The sequence below is a fragment of the Triturus cristatus genome, chromosome 10 (genome assembly GCF_964204655.1).
Source record: "Triturus cristatus chromosome 10, aTriCri1.1, whole genome shotgun sequence".
NCBI lineage: Eukaryota > Metazoa > Chordata > Amphibia > Caudata > Salamandridae > Triturus > Triturus cristatus.
In genome coordinates, this window is record NC_140593.1 from 748161045 (window position 1) to 748174134 (window position 13090).

Here is a 13090-nt window from a genome sequence, read left to right on the forward strand (position 1 = left end):
CATTGATCATCCAAAAGTACCAGCGATGTTGTTCGCTCCATCTCCCTTTGTCGTAACTTCAGGCAGCTAACTCTTCTGCTGTGATAAAAGCACTACTGTCTGATTTATAGGTTTTGTTAATGAAGGCCTGCTGCAGTTTAGAGTTTGTGAAGGGGGTTGAATCCATTGAGGTAGATTTGAAGATCACATTGTGAGCGATGAGATTGTGTTCCCATTGTAGCGATACAGTACAGCTAAAAACATATCATGAAGAGATGATAGAGGTAAAACGTCTCCCATTTCAGAGAGACTAGATATAAAACAAATATATATTGAGGCAATATTAGCGAGAAATAAAGATCACATTGTTCACAAACAGTACAAAGAGGTAACAAACACATTGCTGACAAATTATAACAAGCATTGGCATAGCCAATAGGTCTCGCCTTTGGGACCTTATAAGTGTTTAGCCATGCAACAGTTGCATAACTAAATACTTATGAGGTCCCAAAAGCGAGACCTATTGGCTATGCAAAGCAGCCGTGCGGCCGCGAAAGTGAAAGTGATCACGATCAAACATCAAAGTGGCCGTGCGGCCGAGAAAGTGAAAGTAATCGCTGTAAAGCGCGGTGCGCACGCCCGCGCACATGCACTGTAGCTCTAGGCTGGCCTGGTAGCACTTTTGGGAGCCCTCTCAATAAGTCTCGCCAGACCAGCGCATGCGCTGGGTCAGGCGAGACCTAAAAATGAGACTCAATTGCACAGCATGTGAAGATCACTTTGTGGTTATACATTAGACATAAACTCAAATTACTGAGAAATGTTTGTCAGACCTAAAGATTGCTGTGTGGTGTGTGGTTGGTGGTTTGGTAGAAGCAAAGCTCATTATGGAGATGTAAAGCTCATATAGTGAAAAACTTTTAACATAAAATTAGCATTTCGTGGTCATTTCTTATTGAGTTGAAGGAGATTGTGAAGAGTTGTCTGAAATTACTCATTGTCATAAACCTTTTCTCTGAATGTCTTGATCAGCTGTATTGGTGAGGGGCAACTATAATGCTTAATTATGAAAATGTGAAAATCTTCTATCCTCAGTTCGGAAATCCTCTTGGCAGAATGGGATATTGTGACTAAATATTGTGAAAATCCTTTGAAATGGTGCAATTATGCCTGTGCTCAACTGATCTACTGGAATGTATTATCATTTACTTCTGTCAGCTCACATATTCATTTTTGGTTTTCGCAGACCATCGGCAATCTTCACATCACATCCATCACCCACTTTCAACACACCTCCCCTCAGATGCCCGCAAGAAGAAGGCAGTACCAAAAAAGCCAAGGAAGAAAAAGAGGAGAGCCTCCATTCCTGGGGAAACTCCAACAATAGAGGAAGGCGAGGAAGATGAAGATGAGGCTTTTGACACAGAACCTGAGAAATCAACTGAGGAAGGAGCCTCCTTAGGGGATGTGCAGGTACGTCCTCATCAGTTAAAGCCAACAACGGTTTTGTGTGGGCAGTACCTGAACACAAGAATATTGTGCTTGCTCCGCCTCTGTACTGGAAATGTGTAGGCACCCTCTTCACTCAGAGATATGTTTAAGTATCACCTCACCACACAGGTTATGTACTAGCACCTCTACTACTTAAGTTTTATGCTTAGGTTGAGGTTGGGCAAATCCTCCACTCAGTTGTATGAAATCACTGAGAAAAACACACTTTTGGAATGCCATTTTTGACAATCTATTTCATCTAAACTATTTCCTTGAATTTACTAGCTGTTAAATCTGATAGAAATATCTAGCCACAGATTCCTTACCTTTTAACTTCCAGGCATCAGGCTGGATCCGGAAGATTTTTCTTATCAGTATCCCTATGCGCCGGTAAGTGGCATCGGTCGACTCCACGTGACGTTGTTGGCGTCATGTTTGTTGGCGGCGTGACGTCCGCGTCGTTAGTATAACTGCCCCTCCGGCGCGCTGACGTCAGTTCTTTTCTTTCCGCGCCATGAGTGCCAATCCGTTGAAGAGAGCTACCCCCTGTTAACTTTTTCTGACTTTTTGTCGACTTCGTTGGTGTGTAGGTGTGTCATGTCGAGTAAGGAGACTTCAGGGTTCAAGCCGTGCTTTGCCTGTCACCTCGCCATTGCGGTCACGGACACCCATCATGTTTGTCTCTCGTGACTGGAGCGCGACCACGACTCCAAGTCGTGCTCCGACTGCCGGGCCATGGTGCCGAAGGCTTTGAGTGAGTGGTCCCTAAAGCTTCTCGCGGCCCGGCGTCCTGCACCTCGGCGATCACCACATCAGTCTCGATCTCGGTCCAGGTCTCGGTCGAGAGGAAGGTCCGAGCACCACTCCGGTGAGTCCAAGTCCTCTTCGTCGAGTGGACCTGTTCCTGGGTCCGGACCAATGCCGGTTGCACCCCTAAGCGACCTTCCCCGACGTTAAGTTGGGCGTAGAGGCCCTTGGCGGCGCCCTGATTCTCATTCCTGATGACACAGAGCCGGTCGGGCGTCCCCCGAAGCCGAGATCGGTGCTGACGGAGCCATACGGCTCCATGCCTTTTACCCTGACGTATTCTGAAGGTTTAGGCTTCAAGGAAGAGGATTGGGAGGGAGAGCAGGATCCCTTAGAAATCCTGCATCACCAGAATACGGACTGGTATGAGTAACTGGGTGGTGTCAGTGGTTTGGACACCTCCCCAGATACTGGCATGATTTCCCCTCCTACCCTGGCTACAGAGGAGGGAGCATCTTTTGCTATGGTGGTGCGCAGGGCTGCGGAGGTCTTTAACCTGCAGCTTCCTACAGTGGTGGACAAGACTAACGTCTTAACAGAGGTCCTGCAGCCTGGGGTCTCGAGTTCGGAACCCCTACTGCCCCTTAACAAGGCCTTAACAGACGTCCTCCTGGGTACTTGGTCCAAACCCAGAACAGGGGCTACTGTGAATAGGACAATCACGCGCCGCTATCACTTAGCACCACGCGACGCAACTTTCCTCACTACCCACCCCACCCCCAAAGCTTGGTGGTCCAGGCTTCCACTTCCTGTGGCGTGTTTCTTCCACACCCCTGGACAGGGAATCCAAAAGACTGGAGAGCTTTTGGAAGAAAAATCTTTCTCCTGCCTGTCTAACCTTGCGGTGGGTGAACACCACATGCCTTTTGGGCCATTACTCCCATTTGCTATGGCATAGGGTTGCACAAGTGTTGCTGAGGGTTTCGTGGGAGGAATGGGCCCTACTTTCTCAAGCCATCTCAGACGGGAGAGACGCAGCTAAGTTCGCCATCAGATGTGGCTTGGAGACGACGGACTCACTAGCAGAGTGATTTCCACGATGGTGGCTGTTTGTCGCCATGCCAGGTTGAGGACGTCTGTTTTTTCAGGAGATGTCCAGGCCAACCTCATGGGCATGTCCTTTGATGGCTCCTGTCTCTTTGGAGAGAGGGTGGATGCTGCCCTTGAGCGCTTTAAAGACTTGTGGGCCACGGCCAAGTCTTTGGGCCTCACTGCTACCCCTAGGGCTTCATCCACTTTTCGCTCCTTTCGTGGTTACGGAAGGGGCTACCAGCCACACCAACCCTATTCAGGCCAGAGACCCCCGCAAGGTCAGCAACCTCTGCAGGGTCGCAGACGCTGCTAACCCTGGCCTCGTGGGTCAGGGAACCAGAAGTCGGGCCAAGCCACTGCCCCCTCCTCCACTGAAAAGGGTTCCGAGTCCGATCCTCCAGGATCACTCTCGTCCAGTCGGTGGCAGGATACACCATCACCCCCACCGCTGGCGAGACATAACATCGGACAGGTGGGTGTTGCAAATAGTCCGAAGGGGCTACTCCCTATCCTACTCCCTATTCTTCGAGACTACCCCTATGCCACCAGTATACGTTCGGCTGACGGAGGATCATCTTGGAAGTCAAAACTCTCTTGGCCGAGGGAGCTACAGAGAGGGTTTGTGAGCCAGAAGTAGGCAGTGGTTGCTATTCCCGTTACTTTCTGGCCCTGTAGAAGGACGGAGGCCTTAGTCCTATTCTAGACCTAAGAACCCTCAACTACTTCCTGAAAAAGGAGAAATTCAAAATGCTCACCCTGGCTCAGGCCCTGTCTGCCTTGTACCCCGGAGACTGGATGTTAGCGCTGGACTTGCCGGGTGCCTATTTTCATATCCTCATCCTGCCTGCCCATCGTCGCTACCTGCGGTTTACGCTGGGCCACGAGCACTTTCAGTTTACCTGCTCCCTTTCTGCCTCACCAGTGCCCCTCGGGTGTTCACAAAGGTGATGGCGGGGGTCGAAGCTCATCTGCAGAGATCAGGGATTCCAGTCTTCCCTACCTCGACGACTGGTTGTTGATGGTGGACTCGCCACAAACAGTCGTCTCCCACCTCCAGACTTTGGCGAACCTCCTGCATTTGCTGGGGTTCACTATCAACGTGCCGAGTCACACCTGACTCCTGCCCTGACGCTCCCTTTCATCTGAGCAATTCTGGAAACGGTGCAGTTTCGGGCCTATCGTCCAGAGCATAGAGTCCAGGATATTCAGGCTATGATACCGATGGTTCAGACTCTATCCTGGATTTCAGTGAGAATGACCCTGAGGCTGTTGGGCCTCATGGATTTCTGCATCTTGCTTGTGACCCACGCACGGTGGCACATGCAGGGTCTGCAGTGGGACCTGAAGTTCCGATTGGCAAAGCATCGAGGAAATCTCACCAAGCTGGTTCAGATATCTAAGGGCACTGCAAATGACCTGCCGTGGTGGCTAACGAACCACGATTGGTTCCAGGGCAGACCCCTCTCCCTTCTCCACCAAGACCTTACAGTAGTGAAGGACGCGTCCCTTCTGGGATGAGGCGGCCATCTGGGAGGGGTGGAGATCAGAGGACTCTGGTCTCCGGCGGAAGCCAAGCTCCATATTAATCTGTTGGAGCTGCAGGCGATCCGGCTGGCACTAAAAGCCTTTTTAACGTCAATAAAGGGAAGGCTCGTTCAGGTGTTCACGGACAATGCTACCGCCATGTGGTACTGCAACAAACAGGGCAAAGTGGGGTCGTGGACCTGCGCCTCTAGACTTGGCTGGAACAACAGGGCATTTCCCTGGTGGTTCAACACCTGGCCAGTACCCTGAACGCCAGGGTGGACGAGCCCAGCCGAAGGTGCCTTGCGGATCAAGAATGGTGTCTCCATCCGGAGGTGGCACAAGGTCTCTTTCAGCGGTGGAGAGAGCCTTGTTTAGATCTGTTCGCTTCTGAAGAGAACGAACAATGTCATTTTTTTGTGCGCTGAAGTTTCCAAGGCGGCACTTGCTCGGCGACCCTTTTTGTCTCAAGTGGAGTTCAGGTCTCCTATACGCCCTTTTGCCCATACCACGTCTGCCCAAAGTGCTCAAGAAGATCAGAAGCACTGGGCACAAGTTATTTTTGACTGGGCACGGAGAGTTTGGTATCCCGAGCTTCTAGACACGAGCGTCGATCCTCCGGTCAGGCTTCCTCTTCGGGAGGATCTTCTGTTGCAGCAGCTGGGGAGGGTTCTCCACCGAACCTATCCACTCTCCGCCTCCTTGCGTGGTGCTTGAGGGGCAACAGTTGATAGCTTTTGACCATCCTCCTGAAGTCTGTGAGGTTATCTTGAGAGCCAGGTGTCCCTCCACAAAATCGGTATACGTCTGCCGATTGAACAATGTTGTAAGTACTGTACAGACAGATCTATCGACCCCTTATCTGCTTCATTATTTCAAGTCCTTCTGTTTATACTTTCATTGGCCCAACAGAGCTCTGCTCTGGGCCCTCTGACGGGCTACCTTTCCGCCCTTTCTTCTTTTCTTCGGCTGCCTGATCAGCCATCCTTATTCAAATCTCCTATAGTGCAGACATTTTTGAAGGGGCTAACCCATTTGTTTCCCCCTTCACCTTTCATCATGCCCCAGTGGGACCTTAATTCGGTGCTCACCTTTTTGATGTGTGCACCATTTGAGCCGCTGCATAACTGTCTTCTGCGGTTGCTCACCGCAAAACAGCTTTTTTGGTGGCAATAACCTCTGCCAGGAGAGTCAGCGAACTTCAGGCGCTATCCTCAAAGCCTCCTTACCTGACGACCTTCCCAGACATGGTAGTACTCCGGACTAGGGCATCTTTCCTACAGAAGGTGGAAAACACCCTTCCATCTGGGACAGTCGGTTACCTTGCCCACCTTCTATGTGCCTCCGCATCCTTCCAAGGAGGAGGAACGTCTCCACCGCCTAGACCCAAAAAGAATGTTATCGTTCTACCTTGATCGAACCAAAGAGTTTCGGGTTGATGATCAACTCTTTCTAGGGTACGTGGGTGCAAAGAGAGGCTGTGCTGTCCCGAAGAGGACTATTTCCAGAAGGGTTATCCTCTGTATAAAAAATTGATGTGCCTTAGCAAAGAAGGATCCACCTGAAGGGCTTAGGGCCCATTCAACCAGGGCAGAAGCGGCCACCAAGGCTCTCCAACGTTGTGTTCCTGTTGCTGATATCTGCCAAGCTGCCACGTGGGCATCTCTGCACACGTTCACCTGACACTACTGTTTGGACTCCCAGGTTCGCAGAGCAAGCCTGTTTGGTTGATCTGTTTTGCAGGATTTTCTGGTCTAAGCCGTTCCGCTGTCCCTCCTCTCGGGATGGTATTGCTTGGGTTTCTGTTCAAAGGTAAGGCATCTGCGGCTAGATGTCTCTATCAGAACAACAAGTTACTTCCTTATCTGGTAGAGACATGATCTAGCCGCAGATTCCTTACTGACCCACCCATACGCCACGCACTGCGGCATTGGGTTTCAGTGGCAGGGACGTTCCCCTTCAGGACCCTAGTTGTTCACGACGAACATGACACGCAGACGTCACACGGAGTCGACCGACGCCACCTACTGGGGCACGGGGAAGTTCAAAGGCAAGGAATCTGAGGCTAGATCATGTCTCTACTAGAAACGGCGTTACCAAAGGTAAGTAACTTGTCCTTTAATTTAAAAAAAATTAAGCTCGGAGTGGCATTTAACAATGTTGCAAGCGATGTGATTGCAAAAGACGTATTGTCAGCTTACCACAGTCTTATGGAGGGCTTAAAGCCTGCCTATTGCTTACCATTGGTTGGCCTCATTGCCACTGTCATTTGCTTGCTTCTCATTAAATGGCTGGCACTACTCACATTTAGGGAACTACTTTTTTCTTTTTATTTAAGTAATCCTCAAGGGTGCATGTGTTTTTCAGCTCTCTTCCTTGTTTGCTTCTCTTCCCCATACATGTTGCTGCCTCCCTCATGTTACAAACTCTCGGGAAAGACATATTGTGTGCTTACCGAAAGCACACAGGGGCTTGAAGCCTGCAGATTGCTTACCATTTGATTGCTTTCCTGTCCCTCTCATTTGCCTGCTTCTTATTCATGTCAATCTTGTGTTCGTCCTTCTCATAGAGCATAACCTCTTTAGCATTTTTTTTGATTGGTTAGCTTCTTTGCTTCCGCTGCTTGCTTCTCAAGCATTACTTTTTTGTTTGAGCAATCCATGAGAGTGCATGTGTTTTCCAGCTGTCCCCCTCATATACTTCTCTTCACATGCACTCCATATTGCTCACTGTCGCCCGTGAGCTTCTTCCTTCCCCCATTCATATTGCCTTTACTCTCATGTCCTCACCGTTCCTTTCTCATCTGTGTGCTTCTTCCCAAGCCTCTCCACGTTGCTATATCACCCTTTCTTTCTTCTCTCCACCCTGCCCCACAGCACCCTCCTTTAGTGTCGCTGTAGCTTCTCCTCTCCACCCCTGTTGATTCCCCCACCAGCACCCTCAGTGTTGCTCCCCCTCTCTCTCTCGAGCCCTGCGTGTTAACCTATACGTGAAAAAAATGCTTTTACACATTTTTTTCTTTTTATTTCCCTATCCTACGAGTTGGCAAATAAAAAGAAGAGATAGCGGTGTCATTTTGTAGGCACCTGCATACGTGGTGCACGCGCCTACGAAATTACATGGCTGGTCATAGGCTTTTTTTTTTAATTTAGCAATACTGCACAGCATCAGGGTACATCAGCATGACTAGAAACTTTGATAAAGCCAGTAAGTCTCAAAGGTGTGACCTGGATACTTTGCCAGTGTTTGTTTTGTTTAAACTTTACAGTCGCCACACAGCTATTCTCTTGCACTCACTTCCCTTGCTGACACCACATGGAAGCATTTACTTTTTAACCAAGCTCCACGGTTGCCTCAGCAGTTATGTTTGCCAGTCTTTCCCGCATCTCAAGCAGGCTTCTCAGTTACTCTGCTTTCTGCAAAGATATTGCTTTATACAGTGCTGTGCATGTGTTTTTTTTGCTCTTGTGTATGGGCCTGGGGCTAAAATAGTCTGGAGTCGTAGCTTGTGTTACATCACCGTCACTCACTTGCTCCTGCTTTTCAGTGACTGTACAGGGAGTTTTGGTGTGTGTATATAAAATATGGCTACATGCTAAACCAACAGTGCACACTTTTTAAGACGCAGCACATGTGGTTATCAGTATATGAGGGCAACGAAAGAAACGAACCTTGTGCAAGTCAGCATTGCAGCCCTTGTTTCCTTTTGATTGTGTTGCTACATTAGCAGAACTTCTTCCAATGGACGCTGCTTAAATTCACCCATCAAGCAACTTTATGGCTCGTAAAGAACATTACATTGACCGAAGCAACACTTCATGGTACTGCGATAGCACAGTTTTTTTTTACTCTTCTTGCAATATACTGTGTAGCCCTGAGTGACCATATGTGAAATTTGTGTATCATTATAAATGTCAGAGAAGCAGTTTGATATTCAGGGAGACTTTTTGAAATGTATGGAATCTGTTCTCTCCTAATTTACCATACCTTTGCAGTTTTGCACTATGTTGCCTCTCTTACAGGCAAAAAAAAAGAGGATCATTAGTCTCAATACAGCCACATAAGCTGCCACTGTCAGTTTTGTGTGCTGGTAACATTTACTAGGATGATTTCAAATCACCCCCAAAACGCTGTCTGCCCAAGATGCACACTTGCAGATATAAATTGATTTGGTTATGGTACCCTACCAGATACAGCACGTGCTTCAGTTGAATTCTCTCTACCGAGTTCTTTTCAGAGTACCGCCAGCTCCACATAACTATTGCCTCTTGTCATTGATCACTTCCTTCTTTGCTTCACCTTCCTATCAGCACCAGATCCTGCTCCTTAAACAACTGCCAGCCCCACCCCCGTTTCTCCCACACACTAATAACATCCCTGAAATGTAGTATGTCAACACAACTGCCTTTCGTGATTCTTAACTTTCTCAATGCTGGCAAGAATAATAACATAATTTATAGAGCACTTGAATACCCTTAGGCGTCTTGAAGCTACCACAAATTTACACTTCTACCTTCTTACAGAAACAGAGAATTAGACCCTCTGTTGAAATAACCATGTTTTCAATCATTTCCTAAAGGATAAGTGATCCAATAGCCTATATAGCTCCGGGTGAAAAATGCCTTCCTGAAACATCTAGTCAGCTAATGTCGTCCAAGTGAGAACACAACCTGCAGGGGCTGTGGCAGCTGCAAAGAATCATTCGATCACGTTGTAGGCCTATGCTCAGCTGAATGAATGCAGGGCCAGAAAACGAAGAGAGTGGAACACTCTGGGAGTTCGCACCTGTCGGCAGGCAATTATCGGCTCATTAGATCCCGACAACACAGCCCTTAACATCTTCTTGACTAGGTTTCTTACCGCCGCATTCAACATGTTTAGTCAGCAGGGGTCCATAAAGCAGGTCCTCGTATACTCCCTTGATCCAATGGCTACAAGTGAAACGCTGCATCTAACTACAAATAAATCAAACCAGTCCCTTAAACACTACGAACTTGAGGGTGCTATCCCGAGGACTACCTTGCTGCTATTAAAGACTGTTTTATTGTCCAAGTATTCATGTGTGTTTCTTCCTCTGTCTTTCTTCTTTGGTTGGTCCATTAAGGTAACTTGATCATCATGGCTCTCCCGAACCTCAAGGTTGCAGGACTTTCACCTGTGGTCAGTGAGAGGTCCAACGCTAAGCTCAAAAAGTGGAATTTAAGACAGCTTTATGGTCGAGCTTTTCTAGTAAAGCACGCTGGATAGCTTTCTTTAGAGTGCTCATAAAACATTCAACAAGGCCATTAACCTGTGGCTAAAGAGGTGGGCTCTTCTGATGCTCCACATTAAGATGACTGAGAAAATCTATGAATTCTTGACTGTTGAAAGGTGGGCCGTTGTCAGACTAAGATCGGAGGAACACCCCAGATCGTGAAGATGCTGTCTAATTTCTCATTGACACGTTCTTTAGTGATAGATGAGAGATCTTGATCAGTGAAAAACAGGAGTATTAATCAATGATGACCTTCAGGTGATGTCCTTTGTCAAGAGGACAGAACAAGTCCATGGCAATTCTTTCCCAGGCATGCATTGGCAAATCTTACATGTTTAACTAGAGTTGAGTGGTTTTCGATGCCAGGCAGTTGCATACATGACTAGCCTTTAATTCTCTTTCAACTCTCTCATCGAGATGTGGAAATCAGACTTTGTCTTTGAGAGCTCGTTTGGTGGCAACAATTCCACGATGTCCTTCATGGGCCACTTCAGTTTTCTGTTGTTGCAGACTCCCTGAAATGACACTTCTCGAACCTCTTAGAATAATACCTTCCTGAGTAATGGACAGTTCGTCTTTGACAGTCTTAACTTTTGATATTCACTGTCACTGGTAAGAGGTCAAGGATGCTGGTACGAAGACTAATGTATAATAATGGCTTTCAACTTCAGCATGTCACTACCTTGACTTGTGACAGTGACAATTTGTTCCAATGAAATGGCAACAGGGGTGCTGATTTCGCTATGAAATTCATCCCACCTTCAGCTGTCTTAGAACGGGTGCCAGGGCATCGTAGAGGCACTCGTGAGAAGTAGTCGGCATGGTTCTGATCTTTCCCTGGACGATGCACAATGGTGTAGTTGTACTATTGCAATCTCAGACCCCAACATTCAATATGCAGAGGCATTTTTGCTTTCAGATTGCCATAATAAGTAAAAAAATGCTTGATGATCGGTCACAAGCTTGAAGGCCTTCCCATACAAGAATACATTGAAATGTTCACATTCCCACAAAACTGCTAAGCTTTTTTTCTCAGGTTGTGAGTATGCACGTTCAGTTTGGGACAAACTTCTGCCGGCAAACACCACATTACATCTTCGAGTACCCAACCCAACAGGGCTAGCGTCAACAACAGCATCAGTATGAAGCTTTGGATCAAAATATGCCATTTCAGTAGCGTTCTCGATAGCTTGTTCGAGTTTTTGGAAGCTGTGCTCGTATTCATATGACCAAAGAAAAGAAACATGCTTTTTAGTCAAGCCTCTTAATGGTGAACTGACAGTGGCAAAGTCTTGTATGTATCTAGAGCAATAGCTGGCCATGCTAATGAATGAACGTAACATGGAAACATCTTGTGTGGGACTGGCAGTTGATAGTGCTTGCACTTAAGCTGGATCAGGTATCATGCCCCTATCTTGAAAGATATGGCCAAAGAATTGTAACTTTGTCTTATTGAACTTACTTATCTAATAGAGAAATCTAGTCGCAGATTCCTTAGCTTTGAACTTCCAGGCGTCAGGCTGGATCTGGAAGATTTTTGATAGCAGTACCCCTGCGCGCTGGTAGGTGGCATTGGTCGATTCCACGCCAGTAGGTGGCGTCGGTTGACTCCACGTGACGTTGTAGGCGTCGTGTTCGTTAATATAACTGCCACTCCAATGCACAGACATCAGTTCTTTTCTTTTCGCGCCAGCCAGCGCCAATCCGTTGAAGAGAACTACCACCTTTCACTTTTTTACAGAGTTTCTTAGACTTTTATCAACTCCTTTTGGTGTGTTAGGATGTCCAGTAGAAAGACTTTCAGGTTCAAGCCGTGTGGCTCCAGTCACCGTGCCATGCCGGTAACAGACCCCCTCCTCATGAAACTCTGATGTCTGGACCGCGGCCCCAACATGAAGTCGTGCTCTGATTGCCGGACCATGGTGCCGAAGGCTTTGAGGGAGCGGTCCCTGAAGCTCCTCGCGGTCCGACACGCACTACGGAAGTCGCCTAGTTGATATTACTCCCGGTTTCGGTCGAGGAAGGTCCGAGCATCGCTCTGGTGGCTCGAAGTCTTCTTCGTCGAAGTCGTCAGGTAAGAGGCACCACAAGAAGCACAAGAAGTCGAAGCATGCTTTGACTTTGCCCCATCCACCACGCAGCGAGACGGAGGAGCCTCTGCGTTCTAGGCCCCGTTCTGCAGAGTGGGCACCTGGGTCAACACTGCGTCTCCCTCCCTTTCCGGGGCCAGGAGCGACCCCCGCCTAACTCAAGGAGTTTTACAATGCCATCTATGCCATGTTTGGGCGGCCTGATCCTGCCAGCATGCCTTCGGGCCCTGCAGGCCCAGGTGAAGAAGATCCCTTGGAACCCAACAACACAGCCCTTAACATCTTCTTGACTAGGTTTCTTACCGCCGCATTCAACATGTTTAGTCAGCAGGGGTCCATAAAGCAGGTCCTCGTATACTCCCATGATCCAATGGCTACAAGTGAAAAGCTGCATCTAACTACAAATAAATCAAACCAGTCCCTTAAACACTACAAACTTGAGGGTGCTATCCCGAGGACTACCATGCTGCTATTAAAGAGCGTTTTATTGTCCAAGTCTTTCAAGTGTGTTTCTTCCTCTGACTTTCTTCTTTGGTTGGTCCATTAAGGTAACTTGATCATCATGGCTCTCCCGAACCTCAAGGTTGCAGGACTTTCACCTGTGGTCAGTGAGAGGTCCAACGCTAAGCTCAAAAAGTGGAATTTAAGACAGCTTTATGGTCGAGCTTTTCTAGTAAAGCACGCTGGATAGCTTTCTTTAGAGTGCTCATAAAACATTCAACAAGGCCATTAACCTGTGGCTAAAGAGGTGGGCTCTTCTGATGCTCCACATTAAGATGACTGAGAAAATCTATGAAATCTTGACTGTTGAAAGGTGGGCCGTTGTCAGACTAAGATCGGAGGAACATCCCAGATCATGAAGATACGGTCTAATTTCTCAATGACACGTTCTTTAGTGATAGATGAGAGATCT

General features: G+C 47.8%; 1 protein-coding gene across 11 annotated transcripts in view; it reads left to right on the plus strand.

The window, feature by feature from the left end:
* The window catches only part of LOC146789947 (anion exchange protein 2-like), a 2390686-nt gene that overhangs the window by 1254655 nt on the left and 1122941 nt on the right, over window positions 1–13090 (plus strand). For all 11 annotated transcript variants that reach the window (XM_085628246.1, XM_085628245.1, XM_085628249.1 and 8 more), the window contains one exon: window positions 1226–1452. In XM_085628246.1, coding sequence (XP_085484372.1) covers window positions 1226–1452 — 227 coding nt within the window. The remainder of the gene's footprint in view (window positions 1–1225; window positions 1453–13090) is intronic.